At 15.7% G+C, this 21,427-nt stretch overlaps 5 protein-coding genes across 5 annotated transcripts, besides 23 other annotated features; 2 read left to right on the top strand and 3 right to left on the bottom strand. All coding sequences in view use genetic code 6, as the record gives it.

Moving 5' to 3' along the window:
- The first annotated feature begins 157 nt into the window (after positions 1–157).
- Positions 158–187: a microsatellite.
- A 3,053-nt stretch (positions 188–3,240) lies between these two features.
- Positions 3,241–3,300: a microsatellite.
- A 964-nt stretch (positions 3,301–4,264) lies between these two features.
- Positions 4,265–4,299: a microsatellite.
- A 397-nt stretch (positions 4,300–4,696) lies between these two features.
- Positions 4,697–6,099, bottom strand: IMG5_161320 (hypothetical protein; the record flags this gene model as incomplete). The annotated part of the gene is made up of 2 exons (XM_004030370.1): positions 4,697–4,720; positions 4,771–6,099. 2 exons carry the CDS (start codon positions 6,097–6,099, stop codon positions 4,697–4,699), a joined length of 1,353 nt encoding a protein of 450 aa, XP_004030418.1.
- Positions 6,100–8,017: 1,918 nt separating this feature from the next.
- Positions 8,018–8,055: a microsatellite.
- Positions 8,056–8,803: 748 nt separating this feature from the next.
- Positions 8,804–8,851: a microsatellite.
- A 749-nt stretch (positions 8,852–9,600) lies between these two features.
- Positions 9,601–9,648: a microsatellite.
- Positions 9,649–9,791: 143 nt separating this feature from the next.
- Positions 9,792–9,822: a microsatellite.
- A 267-nt stretch (positions 9,823–10,089) lies between these two features.
- Positions 10,090–10,156: a microsatellite.
- Positions 10,091–10,201: a microsatellite.
- A 291-nt stretch (positions 10,202–10,492) lies between these two features.
- Positions 10,493–10,537: a microsatellite.
- A 718-nt stretch (positions 10,538–11,255) lies between these two features.
- Positions 11,256–11,306: a microsatellite.
- A 635-nt stretch (positions 11,307–11,941) lies between these two features.
- IMG5_161330 (hypothetical protein) lies at positions 11,942–13,656 on the bottom strand (the record flags this gene model as incomplete). The annotated part of the gene is made up of 7 exons (XM_004030371.1): positions 13,540–13,656; positions 13,313–13,479; positions 13,066–13,265; positions 12,715–13,025; positions 12,538–12,662; positions 12,340–12,471; positions 11,942–12,187 (listed from the first exon to the last, which is right to left on the bottom strand). Exons 2-7 carry the CDS (start codon positions 13,334–13,336, stop codon positions 11,942–11,944), a joined length of 1,038 nt encoding a protein of 345 aa, XP_004030419.1. The 5' UTR covers positions 13,337–13,479; positions 13,540–13,656.
- Positions 12,207–12,320: a microsatellite.
- Positions 12,214–12,265: a microsatellite.
- Positions 12,263–12,330: a microsatellite.
- Positions 12,266–12,330: a microsatellite.
- Positions 12,303–12,335: a microsatellite.
- Positions 12,303–12,336: a microsatellite.
- Positions 13,269–13,307: a microsatellite.
- Positions 13,269–13,310: a microsatellite.
- Positions 13,269–13,316: a microsatellite.
- A 647-nt stretch (positions 13,657–14,303) lies between the features above and the next one.
- Positions 14,304–15,450, top strand: IMG5_161340 (hypothetical protein; the record flags this gene model as incomplete). The annotated part of the gene is made up of 5 exons (XM_004030372.1): positions 14,304–14,403; positions 14,486–14,687; positions 14,749–14,895; positions 15,100–15,184; positions 15,241–15,450. 5 exons carry the CDS (start codon positions 14,304–14,306, stop codon positions 15,448–15,450), a joined length of 744 nt encoding a protein of 247 aa, XP_004030420.1.
- A 69-nt stretch (positions 15,451–15,519) lies between these two features.
- Positions 15,520–15,574: a microsatellite.
- A 1,633-nt stretch (positions 15,575–17,207) lies between these two features.
- On the bottom strand, positions 17,208–18,873 carry IMG5_161350 (ubiquitin carboxyl-terminal hydrolase family protein, putative; the record flags this gene model as incomplete). The annotated part of the gene is made up of 4 exons (XM_004030373.1): positions 17,208–17,490; positions 17,585–17,697; positions 17,742–17,968; positions 18,116–18,873. The coding sequence occupies 4 exons, from the start codon at positions 18,871–18,873 to the stop codon at positions 17,374–17,376; spliced, it is 1,215 nt and encodes a 404-aa protein (XP_004030421.1). The 3' UTR covers positions 17,208–17,373.
- A 526-nt stretch (positions 18,874–19,399) lies between these two features.
- Positions 19,400–19,467: a microsatellite.
- Positions 19,468–20,528: 1,061 nt separating this feature from the next.
- Positions 20,529–20,974, top strand: IMG5_161360 (ribosomal protein, putative; the record flags this gene model as incomplete). Its single annotated transcript, XM_004030374.1, has 1 exon — positions 20,529–20,974. The coding sequence occupies one exon, from the start codon at positions 20,529–20,531 to the stop codon at positions 20,919–20,921; it is 393 nt and encodes a 130-aa protein (XP_004030422.1). The 3' UTR covers positions 20,922–20,974.
- Positions 20,975–21,118: 144 nt separating this feature from the next.
- Positions 21,119–21,157: a microsatellite.
- The last annotated feature ends 270 nt before the right edge of the window (positions 21,158–21,427 follow it).

Below are 21,427 nucleotides of genomic sequence, written 5' to 3' on the forward strand. Positions count from 1 at the left end.
ATAGGTTTTTAAAAATATGAAAAGATTTTTGTGTATTCATGTTGAAATTTATTTCTTATTTTTATTAATAGGATTTTTAAGTTTTATTATTTTTGTATGAAAATGATGTTTGCTTAATTATTATTTTATATAAATATGATTGTTTTATTTATTATTCTTTTTTTTTTTTTTTTTTTTTTTTTTTTTTAATATAATTATATTTATAAATATTTTTTTTTTTAATAATGTATTAAAGTAATTTCTTTTTAAATACTGAAAAAAATTTAAAGTAAAAAATATAAATGAGAAATTAAATAAAAAGTATCCAAATTTATTTTCTAATTTAAAATTTCATTAATATTTAGTTAATTTTAAATAATAATTATATATTATTTATTACTTAAAATAACAAAAATGTTTAATTCTATGTGTTTATAATTTATACAATATGTAATTATTTTTAAATTGAATATACATGTATAAAAGTACGTCACAATTATAAAGAATTTCTTTTAAATGAAATGATTTTTGGATATATGTTAGTTTGTAAATAAATAAGATAAAAATAAATTTATCAAAAAGTATAAAATATATCATGATTATTAATATCACATATTATATAGATTTTTAATATTAAGAAAAACTTATTTAAAAAAAAAAAAAAATGCATATATAATTATAAAAAATATAAAAGAATTATGATAAAATTTATTATAAAAATAAAATAATTAATTTTTACAAAAAATGACATAAATAATTAAATATAAATATATTTTATAATTTTATATTAATAAAAGAATATAAAAATATTTAAATAAATATATATTAAATTTATTTTAGAATTTTTTTTAATATTAGTGTTATGATAATCTTTAATTTATTTTAAGTATGGATAAATTATTTTATTTGAAAACAATATGAAAATATATTAAATTATAAATATTATAAAAAATTCAAAATGATGTTATTTATATATATTATTTTAATTTTGTATTCAGAAATTTACTAATATTATATAAAATTTAATCTATTATATTTAATAATAAAATATATAATACATATTTTTATTACTTTTTTTAAAGATACTTACATTCTATTGTAATTATATATATTTAAAGATAAAAATATATAAATTTGATTAAATTTATAGTTTATAATTAATATTTTAATAATATATGAATAAAAAATATGCATATATTAATTACAGAAAAGCAAATATTAATAATAATTAAATTATTAAAATAAATATTAATTATAATTAATTAGTTTTTTAATAAATATACCTGATCATTTATATACTAAAATAGAAAAAAATGTATTTGGTTCAAATTATTGAGATAATATAATAATGAAATAATAATAATTATGTTTAGAAATAATTTAAATTTTATAATATTTATTTTTTTTATAAATATTTTTTAATAAAAACATATATTTTTCCATTTTTAATTTTTTTTTATATTTATAATTATTAAATTTATTTGCTCTAGACATTTTTATTAATTAAATTCTTATCAATTTTTTTTTTTATTAAAATTTAATATATATTTTATAATTTTTCTCAATTCAATAAAATAAAAAATTAAATAATTAACCTGATTTAAAATAAACTAACAAAAATCATTTTAAAAAAATAACATATTTTAATTCATTATATAGAAAATAAGTAAATAAAAAAAATGGAATACAAAATATAAGCCATTTGACAAGGTAAGCTTAATAGCAATTAAATTTTTATTTTATTGTGTGAAAAAAATATTTAAATTAATATTTATATATTACTTAAAATATATAATTTTTTTTTTTTTTTTTAAAAAAAAAAAATATCATAAAGAAATAACAAAAAATTATGATTAAATTATAACAAAAATATTCCTTAATAATAGAAAAATTAAGTCTAAATTCTTTGTGTTTTTTTTATATGTTTTGGCTTTCTATTTATGCTTTTTTAATAATAATAAGTACTTTAGGGCCTTAGTATTATCTACATTAATTAATAGATTCTACAAATTATAAATGTAATGAATAAAAAAACTAAAATTTAGAAATCTCTTTTAACTGTAATATATGTTTAGATAGAAAATAATTAGGAATAAGTGAGACTTATTAAATATAAATAGCTTCCTTATTAAATGAATAGGAAAATAAGATAGAGAATGATGATATATATAATGGTTTTGTCACATAAATTTAAACAAATTAAATTTGTTTGCCCCAAAATATTATAGATATAGATAAATATCCTTAAATAATAGAAAAAAAAGATGAATATACAGTAATATAAAACAATAAAAACGTGTAAATAAGCTTTGATTGTTATAATTAACACAAATAATACAACAATATAAAAAATATTTGTATTAGTAATCCCATAATTTAGTCAGCAGAAGAAATTGGAGAAAAGAATGAATATTTTATAAAAATAAATAACCAAAATAACAAAATAAGGAAAATTTTGTTTTAGTTAATTTCAAGAAATAAGAATAGTCAATTATTGGAATTTTTTTGTTTTTTTTTGTTTTTGTTTCGGCTTCTTTTTATGCTTTTATTCTTTTTAATTTACATAAATTTTATTCTGATTAGTTAATTGTTCTTTAAAAGTAAATAAAAATGCTTCTGCTTTTTTTAGTGCTTTATAATATACCGTTTTAGCTTATTTTTAAATAATAAAAGGCTTTTTTTTGATTAAATATTTTTTAGAATTCCTTTTTTTAAATTATCTAGTTTATTTTTGGTTAAATATTTATAGTTTTATTAATAAAAATAGTAGAAAGAATTATTTCTTGAGTTATTGTTTTGCTTTTTTAATTAATTTTCCTTTATTTTATTTAAATTTTAATCTGTCTTTTACGGATTATTTAATTTTATAATATGAGTAATATAAATATTTTTAAGAAATTTTGTTTATTTATAAAGTTTTACATGTTATTTTTTTATTTTTGAATTTGTTTTAATTTAAATAAGTATGTTTATCTTAAAATATTGAAAAAAGATTTAAATTTTTATATTATTTTAGTGTTTTGATTATTCTTATTTATTTCTATTTATGTTTTTATGATTATAATAACTTTGATGAAAATCTAAAAAAATAAATTCTTATTAATATTTATGTTTTTGTTATTAGCTTTTTACATATGCCTGTCTAAAATAAATATGAATTTTAAAATTACGAAATTGAAGATGAAATAGATAACAGTTAAAATATTTGAAATAAATAAATAAATAATATATATATATATAATAGTAATTTTAAAAATAAAAATATATTAATATATATATATATATATATATATATATATATATATATATATGTATATATATTTTATTAATTTTACTGTATTTTAATTATTATAATATTAGTTTTATGTTTTAATTTATAATTTTCTTATTTTATATAAATTATTTTTAATTATTTATAAAAGTTTAAAAAAATATTATAAATATGGGAAAAGAATAAATACAATAAGTCAATATTATATTTTAATAATTTTAAAAATTATTTCTATATATTTGCATATTTTAGTAAGTTTTCATGATATAATTATATTTTTTACTAAATAAGTCATATTTTGATTTTGATATTAAAATTTTATAATTATTTTTATATATTTTATAATTTATTCATAAAAACTTATATAATAAAGTTTAAATAATTATATATAAATATTTATTTTAATAAAAATATTAATATTACTGTATTTAATAACTTTTAATTTTTTATATAATTATGTTTTAAATTTCTTAGAATTATTATTAAAATATAAAACTAAAAATACATTTTACAACTAAAAGTTATTTTGTTAAATAATTATAAAAAAAAAATATACAATACAATTAAAATATGTTGACAAAATAAAAATAAAAATAAAAATTAATAATATGCATTATACTTTCTTAATTAACATATTTTTTTTGGTAATTTTTATATACTATGCAATAATTTTAAGCAATATAAATTTATACCTAAAATAACTGAAACCAATTTAGGATTCTAAATATTAATATTAGATAGCTTTTTATTTTAATTTACAAATTTATATCATATTATATATTAATATTAACTCTTTTAATAGTTTTCTGGCTGATATATATTAAAGATTAATTAATATAGTAATAAATATATATAAAAAAATTAATAAAAAAATTATTCTATAAGAAGAAAAACTTTTTAATATAAAACTGCTCTTTATTAAAATTTATATTTTCATGATTTGGGTTATATAAGAATAATTAAAATTTCTTCATTAGGTAATAGTGATAGTCTATAATATAAAAAACTCATTAAAAAATATATAAAAATAATAAAATATTAAAAATAATTGAAAATATCATTTTCTACAATATATTTCTTTTTCTAAAAATTCTTAAATAGATTTTCTCTTTTCTCTTCTAGAATCATCTAAAGGTGTGTTTCCTCTAGCATCTTTATGGAAGAGATTCGCATTATGAAAAACCAAATACTAAACAGCTTCAGGTTTCCTTCTGAAGCTGCTACAGAAAGGGCTGTTCTGCCAACATAATCATAACAATTAACATTACACCTTATATAAGTAAAGATTTTATTAAATTAACATCATTTTCAAACGCAGCATATAAAAGTCTATATTTATTATCACTAAAAGCATCATTAATTGGCAGTTTATTATACTAAAGATTCTTATTTCCTAGTCTACCTCCTTAAGAAATCAAATAATCTTTCACTTTTTGGCATTTAGCATCATTTAAAGGTGTTGCTCCCCACCTATCTTTAATATTAACGTCCACTTTTTCACTTTAAACTAAAAATTTTACAATTTCAATGTGTCCTCCGGAAGCTGCGAGATGTAAAGGTGTCCTTTTATCATAGTCACCTTGATTTAATTGTATATTGAAGTTTTTAAGTCTAATAATACCCTCCATGTCTCCAATTGAGGCGCAAGAAATACTTCCTATAATATATTTTATTATCGTTTGGAAAGCTTTGTTTTCGCAATCTTTTTTATTCAAATCTTTATGGAATAAATTAAAGTTGTTGTATATATTGCTTATTTATTTTATCAGTCCTATACCTCTTATTGAATTCCCTTCTTCGTTTAATTTCGGGCCAAAACTAGCAAAGGAACCTAATCCGGGTATTATAGTTAATAAACCACCCGAAACGCCACTTTTGCAAGGAATTCCGAGATTTTTAGTGAATTTTCCGGCTCCATTGTACATTCCACAGGTTAGCATAAATGTTGTGATAGCTTTAACACTTTCTGGCTTTAGTATTCTTTCACCAGTGGATGGGTTTATGCCATTATTTGAACACATAGTGCCAAATCTAGTTAAGGATTCCACATTTATAATTATTGAGCACATTTGGAAATATAAATCAAGCGCTTATTGTGCAAATTCTTTCATTTATTCAATGTTTTTATCTTTTTTGGGAAATACTCCATTTGCTAACATTAAATATGACAAAGCATGGTTTGTGTATCCTGTAAGCTTTTCTTCTAAATATAATTTATGGTCAATTTAGATTTTTTATTTACACAAATCCTTCCTAGTAGCCCTCTAATAGAATTCTAATATATCCTCCAAAGTTTTCCCGTGTTCCAAAAGAAGCGCTGCGACCATTATCGCTCCTGAGTTTATCATAGGATTATGCGGACGACCTTTTTGATCGAAAACTGGGGCGTTAAAAGGCATTCCAGAAGGTTCTTCGCCTATATATTAGTGAACTTCTTCCCCTATAAGGTCATATAAATATCCATACGAGACTATTTTACTTATTGATTGGATTGAGAAGGTTACTTAGGTGTCTCCATATTCTATATATTGTCCATTGTTTGAACAAAAACTGGCTGAGAAATAAGATGGATTGAAGTTTTTTAATGTAGGGATATATTATGCAGTTTTACCGTGGGAATATTCTTCGCTTTTTTTTACATAATGGGCACATTCTTTAAAATTACGGGCAAAACGGTCAAATGAAGGAATATTTAAATCTGATTCGAATACTTTTTTTAAAAAATGGAGGCCATTTGTTAATTATTGGTATTCTTGGAAATATATGAAATCTTAAGGACCTTTGTTTTGTAATTTTCGGATTATTTTATGCAGTGAATAATGAGAGAGAACACCCATGGAGTCTAACATTGATAGTATTTCATCTTTTTTTAAATAACCGCGATTTTAATAGTCTAAAACATGAAATGAGCGCGTTATCCAGGTTTAGGTTTAGGCAAAAGTATATTTTAATGAGTTTGGGAGTTTTTTTAATGAATAAGGTTTCAAAAATAAGTTTTTATAAAACATTTTTTTTTATATACTTTAATTTGAAAGATTTTATTGAAATATTTATTATATTAAATATTAAAGAATATAATTATTATATATATGCTTTAAGATTAATTATTTCTAATGTTTTGTTTGCGAATAAATTATATTTTTATATTTATTTTATGAGAGCAAACGTATGTATTTTAAATTTTAAGTTGGTTTAACAAATAAGTCTATTTTTTTTATTTAAGAGTCTTTTATTATAATCATTTTTAGTTTATAAATTTTTATTTTTAAAGAAAACTATAAAAAAAAAAAAAATTATATATAATAAATAACTAAAACTTTTAAAATATAAAAATTAATATAAAAAATTATATTCAATTTTTAATAAATTAAATTATCATTTTAATTATACTTAATAAAATTTATATAAACATTGGAATTAAATCATTTATAATATAAGCATTTTATTTATAAGTAATTTATTAAATATTTATTTACTTTAATTTTAATATTAAAATTAGCGAATCTGATTAAATGTAAAATACTAATTATTTATATACAGTTATCTGTATAAAATATTGAATTTAACTTATAAAAAAAAGATTTTATGTAAAAAAAATATTATTCTCTAAAAAAACATATAATAAATCTTTTATATTTTATATTATTTATAAATAAAAGATTATAAAATAAATTAAAAAAATATTCCCAAATAATTATCAATATATAAAAATAAATATATTTCATATAAATATTTATTCTTTTATAATAATATATTTTTATTTTTTTAGAAAAAAGTTTTATTCATTAATTAATATAAAGTATTTGTTTTAAAAAAAATGAAAATAAATAAAAACTAACACAAAGACTAAAAAAAATTAAAAAAGAGAAAATTTTCTTATTAAATCGTTATATATTTATAAAAAAAGAAATCATTTTTTTTTGTTTTTTTATCAGTTGTTTGTAATTCAGCTTCTGTAAGTGCATCAGGATATTAACTAAATGTCCTATTAGTATTTTGTATAAAATCTTCTAATCCTTCTAAGTGTTAAACATGATTATACCTAAAAAAAATAAAACAGAATATAAAAATAAGAACAAAAAAAATACCATCTAAAAAGATTGTTATATTTAAATTTAGTTTAATTGTCAAAAGTTGTAACATATTCATAACAAAAAGCAAATAATAGTAAATCGGCAAAAGTAATATGATTTCCAATCAAAAATACTTTACTCTCTAAATCTTAATTTAATATTTGTAGTATTTTTTCTTTATTTTTTTACAATTATTTACATAATTCATAAATTTGAAGTAACTATAATATTTTTGATAAAAAAAATTATTATTTTATAATTTGTTATTTACTTAATTATCGTTATTTTATCCAAATAATATTTCTTTAGTAAATGTTAAATCTGATAAATAATGACAAATATTAAAAGAATTAGAAAGAATTTCAGTTGAGGTGAGTAATGAAGGATGTTAGGGAAGTTATATTAATCCTTATTTAATATAATTTAATGCACATTAACTCAATTTTATGACATTTACTTTGTTTCTTTTTACTAATCTTGTATAATGACAAAATAATTCGATTACAAAACTTTCTGAAGTTTGATCTAAAAATAATTCCATTATATTTATTAATTTTATTTGTTTCTTATTATTTTTTAATGTTTATTTTTAATATTATTAAAAATATAAAGAGAAATATCTTTTTTATTTCCTTATTTTATTTTAATTTAATAAAAAAAAAAAAAATCAATATTATTAAAAAGTAGAAATTGAATATATATATATATATATATATATATATATATATATATTTTTAAATTTTTTATAATTTTTTTTTTATTATATTAGATTTTTTTTTTTTTTTATAAATATAATATATTATATATTTTCATTTATATAAATAGTAAATATTTCATTTTGATTTATAAATTTATTATTATTTTAATATTAATTAATTTATTTGTATATTTATTATAAATTTATCCCATATAATATCACTTAGTATGTATATTTTTTTAAAAAAATTAAATAATTTAGTTATTAATTTTTTTTATTTAAATTTTAATTTAATATTAAATATAATTTTTATAAAATCTATTTAAAAAATATCTATAATATATTTTTAATTTTTAGATATATATAAAATAATGTTTTTATAAAAAAAATAATGAAAATTATTAAATATTAATTAAAACTTAACACAGTATAAAAAATAATTTTTATATATTTAATTCTAAAAAACTTAATACACAAAATCTTTAGCTTTATTTATAATATCGAAATTATATTTTATTATGAATTTAGTTTATTATAAAATATTATTAATTTTATTATTGATTTGAACAATATAAATTGTTATAACTTTAAGAATGCAAACAATAATTTTAATAACAAATAAAAACGTAATATTATAAAAAATAAATAAAGATATAAACTAAATTAAATTTAAAAAGTATTAGCAATCAAAATAATTTTAAAATATTAAATTTAATATCTATTTTGTATAATAATTATTAATATTATTTTTTTTGATTTAAAAAAATAAAAATTTAAAAGATAATTATTTTAAAATTAATTTTTATTATATTAAAAATAATTATTTTATATAATTTTGTTTAATATCTTAATAAAATAAATAATATTTTAATAATATTAATTTTTTTATTTTAATATTTTCCTCTTTAATTAATATCTGTTATATTTATATTTTTATAATATTTTTTATATTTATATTAATTTCAACAATATATATGTTTTTAATTAATTTTATATTTAGCCTTCCTTAAAAATTATAACAAAATTATGAAATAAGCATTATTAATATAAAATATTAAATAATAGATAGTTTTATTGAAATTTTCTATAAACATTATTATTAAATATCAAAAATAATTAAAAAAATGATTCTTTTACAATTAATATTGGTTTTATAAATATATATCTTTTTAATATTAAAATATAATAATTATTTTTATTTTTTAATTTTTTTATAAATTGTTTTTAATAAAAAATAATTTAGTTATAAGCATTTATAATTTGTATATTTTTAAAAAATATATTAATATTTTATATTATAATAGAAAATTTAAATTTATTAATAGTAAAATATTTTTATAAAATTAAAAATTATTTTAATAAAAAAACAAAAATATTTTGTATATATATAAATATAAATAGATTATGTTTTTAAGAAAATTAATTAAAAAAAAAATTAAATTATATAAAAAAAGAAAGTTTATATTATTATGATAGTGTAAGCTTTTTTAAAAATAAAAATTATATTTAATTTTTTTATAAAAATTTAATATATATTTAGATCAAATATATTATTTATGTATAAAAAATTATATATATTCTAAATAAAAAATAAAATTCATAAAAATATATAAAATTAAATAAAATAAAAATTAATCTTTAATTACTAATTTTAAGTTTTACTATTTTTTTTGAATAAATTTCCATAAAAATACATAAAAACGTAAAATCAAAATAAAAAATTAGTATAAGGATATAATCGATAATATAAATTATAATATAAAAAGATAAATTGTAATATATTAATTTGTGATATATTAATTAATAAAAATACAAATTTTTAAATAAATAAATTTATCATTAATTAATTATATTAATAAAATTTATTTTTAAAACTGTAAATACATTAATAAAAATACATAAATAATAATTTTTATAATCAATATAGATTCTTTTTATAATTAAGAATAATTATATGTTTAAAAAAAAAAATATAAAAATTTTAAGAAACATAATAATGAAAATTTATTAAACTTTTTATTTATTATTTTAAAATATTAATATAATAGTAATTCAATAAAAAAATTTAAATATATATATTTATATATATATTTTATATATATGTTTATAATATAGTATAATATTATTTATATATATTTTTTTATTTCATTTATTTAATATTTTTTATATTATAAAATATTTATTTATGCAAAAATAATATATCCGTTTTTATTATTGAAATAAAATATACACGTTACAAAATAATATTTAAATAAAAATTGAATAATTTAAAAAAGGTGGTATAGCAAATAATAAATATTATAAAATATGCAAATTATTTAATTTATATTTTATTTAATTATTATATTTAAAATAAATATAATTATTCAAAAAACATTTAAACTAATGATTATTTTATTTAAGGTTTTATAGCGAGATTACAAAAAATAATTAAATTATTTGTATTATTTTATTTATCAAGTTGATAATCTATAAAATATTTTTAAAATTAAAATTATTTTTATAATTAAAAGATTTAAATGTTATTGAAAATAAATACAGAAAGTTATTAATTTAAAATAAAGGACAATTAAATATGAATTAATATAAATAAATAAATTATAAAATAATTAATTAAAAGAAAACAATTAATCATCATATTATTATATAATTTTATTGATTTTTATTTTATTAAAATATATAATTTATAATCTATTTGAATAATCTTAATAAGCTTATTCAATTAAATATATAAAAATTCTAAATTTATTAAATTAAAAATAAAAAAAAAATTAATAAAATCAAAATTAGTAAAATAAAATAAAAACAATATTTTATTTATTTATTTATTTATAATATAATTTACCCAATTTTATTATAATTTATAAAAATAAGCATAACTATATATTTATTAATTAAATTTTTTAATATAAAAAGAATTATCGGAAGATCTCTTTAGAAGTAAATTATAATAACAAAAGTTTTTAATTTAAAAAAATATATGAATGTGATTTTTTTTTTCATTATATATATAGTATTTTAATAAAAAAATAATAATAATAAGAAACCTATAAAATTATAATTAAATTTTTTATTCTGGAGGTATTATGTATAACAAATCTTATAAAAATATAATTATACATAAGTAAAGATAGTATATGTTAAGTTTAACCAAAAAATTATGGTGAATTTAATTTAAATAAAGATTTTTGACATTATTAAAGGTAAATAAAAAAAATTAAATATTTAAAATTATTATATATATATATATATAAATATATAATATATATATATAATATATATATATTGTTTTATATAAATTAATAAAAATATAAATATCTTTAATGATATTACTAAAGAAAAAAAATTAATTTTTAAATAAAAATATAAACCACATCAACAAAAGTATAAGTAAAAAAATAGGTCAAAAAATATATATTTAATTTATAAGAAACAAATAAATAAACTTTAAAATTAAATTTAAATCTTTAAATATGTAATAAAAGATTATTAAAATTATTTTTAAATATATTAATCTGATTTTAAATAAAGATAGGATAATTATATTAATGCTATTAATATGAAGGATATGATAATAAAGAAATTAATTAGCTTTAATTTTTAATATGAAATAATTAAACTATACCCCATATATTTTTATTTATTTTTTTTAAGAATAAAAAAAAAAATATATAATATATGATTTTTATCAATAATATATTTTTTTTCCATTAAGTTATAAATTATATCAATATATATTATTTTTAATATTTTATTTAATTTTTAAATTATCAAAATAAAATAAATATTTATGTTTTTGTTTATTTGTATAATATAAAATAAATTTTCTTTTATATTTAATTTTTTTATTTTTTCAATTTTAATTATAAAATTGTAAATTTTAAAAGTATAAATATAATAATTTATATGCATTTTTTTATTTCAATAGTCCTCAGTATTTTATTTAAGTACTCCTTTTTTATCTTTCATATCTTTCGCAAGTTTAAGCTTCTCTTTGATTTCTATTACAAATTTCTTCATTCCATTTTCATCGAATATTTTCATTGATTTACATAAACATTTTTATGCATCAAAATAGTTTTTTGTTAATATTTTTATTGTTCCTATTAGCCTTAATATTTTGGCTACTTAAATTGAATTTTCTCCATGTGTTTTACTTTCGATTTCCTTATTTTTTCAACAAAGAATATTATATATAAATATAAATATAAATATAAATATAAATATAAATATAAATATAAATATTATTTATATATTATTATTTATATATATATAATATTTAATATATTTATTTATATATTTTTTTATATTTTTTAAACTTCTATTTCTTCTAATATATCCAAAGCTTCTTCATGATTTTAATTTTTTAAATGTATAGATGATATTTATTTTTTTATTTTCATGATTTTTTTATCATTAGATCCGTAAATTTCTTAATATAACTCAATTATCTATTATTTATATATATTTTTTATTATTTTAAAAAATAATTATTGATATAAAAAGAAAATATCAACTTTTTAAAGTGAGTATAATTATTAATCTATTTTATTTGCTTTTTCTTAATATTTACTTAAAACTTAGTATTATTCTGCTAAAAATTCTATTTTAACATTAATATAATCAATTTCTTCTAGAATTTCTATTTTTATAAAGATATTATTTAAAAATAATTATTTATATATAAAACTTGCCAATAGCCTTCTATTAAAATTCAATAGCTTCAATAATACTATTTTAAAGTTCATAAATTTTAGCAATATCAATATAAGCAACTGCACTTTATTCACTTTTATATCCATATTTACTTTCTGAAATATTTAAAATTCTCTTTAAGTATTCAAGAGCTCTATCATAATCTTTCAATTTGCTATAACAATTACTTATATAAGTTAATGTTTAAATACATGAGACATCATTTTCTCCATTTATTTAAACTTAAATTTCATTCGCTTTTATAAGCAATTCTAAAGAATCATCATAACTTTGAATATATAGATAGCATCTTTTTTTATTAATAATAAAAATAAAATACAAGTATTTACTTTCCAAGATAAGTTAATATAGTTGAATGATATAGTTTAGATTCTTTTATTTCTGAAAACAAAGTTCCGTTTTTTTTCAATGCAGTTGTTAAATGATCTATTGCTTATTCATAGCATTTAAAATCTAAATAAGCTATTCCTAGTTTTGTATGTGCTTCTACTAATAAGAATTAGCTTTTTTCATGTGTAAATACTAAAATCTGTTTTATTTTATTTTTTTATTTTTATTTTTATTTTATTTTATTACTTTTGCTAAAGCTAATTAATGCATTCGAATGTTTAATGTTTTTTCTTCGTTTTTTTCTTTAGCGCATTCATCTAATATTTTAAATTTTTCGTAAACATCTTCACTTATTTAATCTGATATTTATTAATTTAATAGTTCTTCTTCTTCTTTTTACTTTTTTTGTTATTCTTTTTTTTTTTTTTTTTCTCTCATATAAATTAGTAGTAATTTTTTTTATTTTTTTTTACCTCTTTCGATTTCATTTTTATTTTGAGATGATTAATTATTCTTTTTATTAGATTATTTTTATATTTGTGCAGGTTATAATTCCCTTTTTTAAGTGCTTTAATTTTATTCTTGATATGTATTTATATTTTCGTTTGCATTTAAGTCGTTATTACTCATATAATAAATTTTAAATAAATAAGAAAAACTAAAATGTAAAAAAAAAATAAGAAATGGTAAGTTATTTAATTAAATTATATAATATAAAAAAATATTTCTTTATTATTCTTTTAATTATTAAAACTATATTATTATTATTATATTAAAAATGAATTTGTTAAAAAAAAAAAAATTATAATTTTTTAAAAATATTATATTTTATTTTTTATTTTGTAAATATAATAAATATATTATTAAAAAGTAAAATATGTAATTATAACCTTATTAAATATTTAAAAATATAGTACTTAACAATCATTAATATTTTTAAAATTATGTATATATTATTTGATCTTTTTTATTTTTTTGTATTTTTTTTTTAAACAAAAATTAATTAAAATATTATATTATATGACAAGAAAAAAATGGATAAATACATTTTTTTGTTGTTGTTTTAGTTTTTTTTTTTATAAAAAAAAAATAAAAAAAAATATATTAAAAAGTGAAAAATCCTAAATAATAAATTAAGAATATAAAAATTTAATTGAAAATAATTAAAAAAAAATATCCAATTATTTATAAGTATACATAAAATTTAATATAAAAATAAAAAGAACAAAAAAAAAAAATGGAACTTTTAAAACTATCAGATGAATCTTTAATTTATGAACTTCATAGACGTTTCAAATGTCGTAATATAAAAGATTCTAAAAGACTTGTATTAATAGGTAATTATGCTAATAATGAATAATAATTATATATATTATTTAGTTTAATATAATATTAATAATAATAATTAAAATAATCAAGGATTACCAGGTGCAGGAAAAGGAACTCATTCTTATAATTTATAAAAAAAATTTTGCTTATGTTAACTATCTACAGGAGATTTATTAAGAACTGAAGTTAGAAATGGTACTCCTTTAGGAAAATAAGCCAAAAGTATAATGTAAAAAGGAGAATTAGTATCTGATGATATAATTTTAAATATAGTAAAATATAATTTGATGAAGTAATTTTTTTTTTTTTTTTTTTAGCTATAATTTTTATTAATTTATTTTATTTTAATATAGACCTGAATGTTCAAAAGGAGCAATTTTAGATGGATTCCCAAGAACTTTATAATAGGCTTAAAAATTTGATGAAATCTTAAAAAATGAAGGTTTAAATATTTGGAAAGCATTATACTTTAAAATTGATGATTCTGTAATATTAGAAAGGTAAAATTTAAAAACTCTATTTATTTTTTAAAATAAAAGTAATATAAATAATATAAACATTTTTTCTTTTTCTTTTTCTTTTTTTTTAAAAAAAAATGCAAATTTAATTGCTTTATATTTTTAGTTTTTTTATATTTATTTTTATATATAAATATTACTATAATTAAAATTTTATTAATTTTTATTTAATAATATATATTATAGATTAGGAGGAAGAATTGTTCATTTACCCTCTGGAAGAACATATCATTTAAAGTATAATCCACCATAAATTCCTTATTGTGATGATGTATTTAAATAATTTTATCTGCTTTTTTTTTTTAGAAATAATATATTAAAATAAAGGTTACAGGTGAATAATTAGTTTAAAGGCCTGATGACAAACCAGAAACTATTAAAACAAGACTCGAAAACTTTCATTCATAAACAAAGCCAATGCTTGAATATTATGAAAAATAAGGACTTTTAGCAACTATTAATGCATAATCAAGTATTACTAATGTTTGGAGATAAATAAAAGATGTATTTAAAAATGGTTCAGTTGAATAAAATTGAAAGAATAAAAAAAAATATGATTGTAAACCTTTAAAAATAGTTATTTTATTTTTATAATATATCAATCTATATAAATAAATTTTAATTTTATAAAAAATTAATAATTATTATATTAAAAATTAATTAAAATATATATTTTTAATATATTATCTACTTAAAAACGAATTTTTAGAAATTCTTTAAGGACATATTATGAAAAAAATTAAATACTTTTATTTGAATAAACATTTATATTTATAACAATTTTAAAAAAATAAAAAAGAATATAAAACTTTAATAAGAAAATATATATAAGAATTATTAAATATTCTCATTTATAAAAAACAATAATATAAAATAATAATTTTAAACTATTTTAAGAAATCAAAAAAAAAAAATTAATCAAAAAAAATAACTAATATAATATATATATATATGTAAAATAATATATATATATATATAATAAAAGAAAAAAATATCATTCTCTAAGTCTAATAAAATAAAACATAAGCTGAATTATCAACTAATTTATGTTCTGAGTATTTTCGAGACTTTAGAATCATTAAAATCATACCATTCTTAATTAATATGATTTTTCGCATAAGCAGTGTAATGCCCTCCACCTATGTTTCCATAATGATTTGAAATGGCAAATAAATCATAAAAAAGATTTTTACAATCTTCTTTAATAACATATTTATTTAAATTAAGTCCTCTAATTGGGAAATAAATAAGATCATCAAGTTTTTATCCTCCATGATTATTATAAAAATATTAGCCTTAATAAGAAAGTAATGCCTTGGATGTTTTGAACCTTTTTAAATGAATAATAAGTATTTTCGGAGTTTAGTAAACTTCAATTTTTTTAGATGCGTTTTTGTGTTTTTTGCAATTCGCGCAGTACCATTCATTATCTTTTTCAAGAATTTCCTCTTTTACAAATAAATCTAGACAATCATATAAAGTATAATTTTATTGATTTTACTTATTCTAAATGATCATTACTTTTATATATGAAATCTTGATATTAATTTAACTTAATATTGTTTATTTGTTCATTTATTTTTATTATTAATTAAATATTGTCTTATTTTGTCACAATTAAATTCGTTTTTAAATGTTCTTTTAGAATTATATTTTAATTATTTTTAATCTTCTAAATATATTATATAAGGCTTCATATCATTCATCTTGTTATTAAATAAATAATGTGTTATATTCCTTTATTATGTTTTCTTCGTTTGTATTCTATATTTAATCTTATAATTATAGTGCTGATAATATATAAGCACGTAAATCCGCCAAATTTTTAGATGAATCGTTTTATATGAAGAATTTATACCTACTGTCATTCTTCTTTAAAAACTACAAAGTGTCAATTAACCATTATTAAATTCTTCATTTGTAAGAAAAATATCTAAATAAACCTTTTTATAAATATATATGTGTATATATATATTTTACTTATTCTCTTGTATTAGTAGGGACATCTTGATCAAATTTTTAATTAATTTTTTCGAAAACAAAGAAAATGCCTGCATGATCATTAATATAATCTCGTTATAATTATCCAATATAAATTCTACAATCCTCTATTTAGCAATAATTGCGAAAATTAAATTATCGACATCTACATTAACTATTTTACTGATTTTATTTTTTATTTTTTTCGCATTTTCGTTTTATTTTATTTTTAATTTTATTTAAAAAGGACTTTCGTTTCCATCCCGAGAAACATAATATAAAACCAATTCAATACTAGGAACCGAAGGCATAGGTACTGAAATAGTCATAAAAGGATCAAATGTGACTGATTTTTTTCCACATGTAGGACATACTAATGTGGATTTAAACATCCCTACCATTAAATCAGTAATTATTGATTTGTTTCTTTTCTAATAATTATCCCAGCTTTTCTCAGCCACTTATTTGTCGTTATTTCCATCAGATTCTAATTATTCTAAGTATGGTTTTTTTTAGTATTTTATTTAAATCTTCGTGGATTCCGTCTAATAAATAAGATAGAAGTTCTTATGAATCTTATTAATTAAATCCACTAAACTTTAAATTTATTAATTATTAATTATTTTATTTAACATATATAATATTTATATATATATATAATTTTGTTAAAAAAAATACATATATAATTTACTTAGGGAGCAAATTTGCCTACAATACGTTTTAATTCCCAAGGAGATTCACAACTATTAGATCCTAACCATATATTTTTAATAAGTTCAGCATATGCAGCAGCTAAATATCCACCTTATTATTAAAGTAAAAAAAATATAAAGAATTAAAAAAAATACCTGTCCCTAATGGATTATCTCTATTTATATCATCTAGAAATAAATTTTACTTCATATAATTAGTTAATTCCTAAATATTACTTAAGCATTAAATTGAAGAGTTCATAAAACATGTATTTCCTAAATTTTAAAGTCCACAAATTCCATTTCTGGCATTTCCAGGTTAAGATTTATGGAAAAGCTTTATTTTAAAAATATCCATAAGTTGTTTTTTTTCAAGAATGATTCTTTTCATATTTATGCATTCATTTTTGTGATTATTTCTTCCTTTTTTTTAACAATCTTCATTACAATATTTAACCAATCTACACTCACAAAAGTATGAATATCCATTATTTTTTTAACAAAAAGCACATTTTTCATTATTTTCTTACTCCTCTTCGAAAACCCAGTCTTATTGATTACCTTTAAATTCAATTAAGATTATACTTTCGTAGTTTATTTCGATTTCTTCGAGAATTTTATTTTAGTCTAAATAATTTCCTGAAATAAAAGTTGGCTTCTGGAAATTCTAGTTTTATATTTGTTTTTAAATTTTTTCGATTTTATTTCTTTCAACTTTCCATAATTTACATTATTCACCTTCTTTGTCTAAAATTCTACAAATTCTGCTTTATAAATTACTCACGAATTCCTTTTTGCTTGCCTGGACATATTCGGGTTCTTACAAATGTATTTTAGAGTTTTCCTAAATTAAATAAAAACCAACTTTTAATAAATTCACTTCCACTATATTTACACTTTCATTTGCTTTTATAACAAGTCTCTATATGAGATTTAAATAACCATATTTTTCGCATAAATAACGGGCTGCGTTTGACGAAATAATCACAAAGTGCTTATTTTCGAAAAAATTGTTCCTAAGACAATATTTAGTGTATTTTTTTAACTGATCAGGGTCTTCTTTTATCTATAAGTTATACTCTATAATATCATAATTGTCAATAGGACCCGGATAATGATTGTCTTAGCAAGGATCTTTATATTGATTTTCGTAAGTGTGCTCGTTTTTCATATCTTAGTTGTATTAATTGATGTATTTTTACCATTATGTGAACCAATGAAGGGATATAATGTAAACTGGAAAACCAATAATTTTCATGAAGCTGTCATTTGTTTCAAAAAGTTTCATTTTTTAGAGGAATATTTCATTTAGTTCTTTTAAAGAATTTTGATCAATTTTTTCCTTTTTTTTTTTATGTTTTTATTCTTTATATTTTTTACTTTTTCTTTTTCTAGTATTTAATCTATTGCTTAAAGCTTTTAAGTTATTTCGGATTAATATGGAAACTATTGAAATTAGGTGTTTTATATATTTTCTTTTATTAGTTAAAAATATTGCTTTGAATGGGTAAAACATCTTAAATAATATAAAGAATTGGCCTTATAATAATACACATCTATATCTGTTTTTGTAAGTTTTATGGATTCTTTTCTTTTTTCTAAGTATTTATCTGCATATTATATTGCTTTTTCGTAATTTTAATTATAATAATGATAATTTGATAGCACTTTTTCTAATTTTGGGTCTTTACAATAGTTTTCTTATAATTAATTTAATAACCTTTCGCAATTTATTTAATCTATTGGTATCAATTTTTCGGCTTTCGTTAAAATTTCTTATTACATTGTTTTTATATATTTTTTTCTTATTAATAATATATATATATATATATATATATATTTATATATATATATATATATATATATTTATATATATATATATTTTTAAAAAAAAAGATTCTTTTTTATATATTTATTTTAAAAAAAAATAGAAATTACTAATATTTATTATTTTTATTTTTTTTTAAAAAAATACTTCTTTATTTAATTAATTTTATACATATTTAATTTTTAAACGAGTTCAAAATAATTTTTATTGTATTCTATTATTTTTAAATTGATTATTTAATAAATTTCTAATATTATTATATATATATATTATTACTTAGTATTAGAATTAAAAAATTTATTTAAAAATTATTGTAAAATTAACATTTTAAATTTTTTTTATTAAATCATATTTATATTAATTTTTATGTTTATATTGATATAAAACGATAAAATATAAAAACTCTAGATTACTCAAAATTGTATTATATAAAATTTTATTGTTGATTTACTATATACAATAATATTATTAAACATATAATTATGTTTAAAATAGGTTTAAATAAATGTTAGAATTTTTTTAAATAAATTTTTTAAAAATAATAATAAAAGTATTAATATTTATTTATTATTTATATATAAAATAATGGACATAAAAATATAAATTTAATTAAATTTTAAATTAATTATTTTATAATGCTTTTTGTAATTTATTTGAATTATATTAAAACTGTTTACATATTTGTTAATTTCGATAATCTAATAAAAAAAATTTCAAACTAATAATATTTTAATAAAAATAGACTTATAATATTTTTTATTTAATAAAAAATTATTTAAGTCTTTTTATAAATGTGAATTCTACTTTTATTTGAATAATATTTTGTTAAATTAATTATAATAATTACTAAAGATCATTACCTTTATTATTATTTCAGAAATATATAAGTAATTTAACAATTAATTTAATAAAATATTAAATATTTTTTTTTTTTTTTTTTCATAAAAAATTAGTTTTTTTTTTTATTAATAATAAAAAAAAAATATATAAAAAGAATATAAAAACTAAATTAATAAAATACAAAAATAAAATCAATATTTAATTAAGTAAAAAATAGGAAAAATAAACAAAATAAAATATAATTTTATCTAAAAAAAATAAAAAATAAAAAAAAAATGGTTAAAGTAAACATTTTAGCAGAAGCCCTTAAAACCTTAGTAAATGCTGAAAAAATGGGTAAAAAGCAAGTCCTTTTAAGACCTGTATCAAAAGTACTTTTAAGATTTTTAAGAATTATGTAAAAAAATGGATATATTGGAGAATTTGAAATTGTTGATGACCACAGATCAAAAAAAGTTGTTGTAGAATTATTAGGAAGAATAAATAAATGTGGTGTTATTTCACCCAGATATGATGTTCCTTTAAGTGATTTCGAAAAATGGACCAATAATGTACTCCCTTCCAGATAATTCGGACATGTAGTTTTTACAACTACTTATGGTATACTTACACATGAAGAATGTAGATTGAGACATACTGGTGGTAAAGCCTTAGGATTTTTCTATTGAGAATATTTTTATTACAATTAAATTAATATTAGTAGCTTTTTTTTTAAAAAAAAAAAAATTATTTATTTAGTTTTTTTAATTTTTTTTTTTTTTTTATTTTTGTAAAAAAAAAAAAATATTTAAATCAAAATAGTTTTTTTTTAAAATTTGTATAATAAATTGCAACTATAAATTAATAATTTGATATTTTCATAATTTTTTTAATAGCAATGTCTTTTTAATATAATGTCTATTTAGTTTTTTTTTTTTTTTTTTTAATAATTAATTTAAATATATGTATAGATTATTGATTTTTATTTTATTGTTTAACAAACACTATATAAAATAATAAAAATATATTTATTTTAATCAAATTTAATTTTTTTTTTTAAAATAAAAATAAGAAAAGAAAGTAAACTAAAAACAAAATATATAATTCGTAAAAATTAATTAGTAAAATATAATATATAGTATTATTTTAATTAAATAATAATACTATAAATTACATTATCAAGACTATTCAAGTG

The sequence above is a fragment of the Ichthyophthirius multifiliis genome (assembly GCF_000220395.1).
Source record: "Ichthyophthirius multifiliis unplaced genomic scaffold scaff_1120509251214, whole genome shotgun sequence".
NCBI lineage: Eukaryota > Ciliophora > Oligohymenophorea > Hymenostomatida > Ichthyophthirius > Ichthyophthirius multifiliis.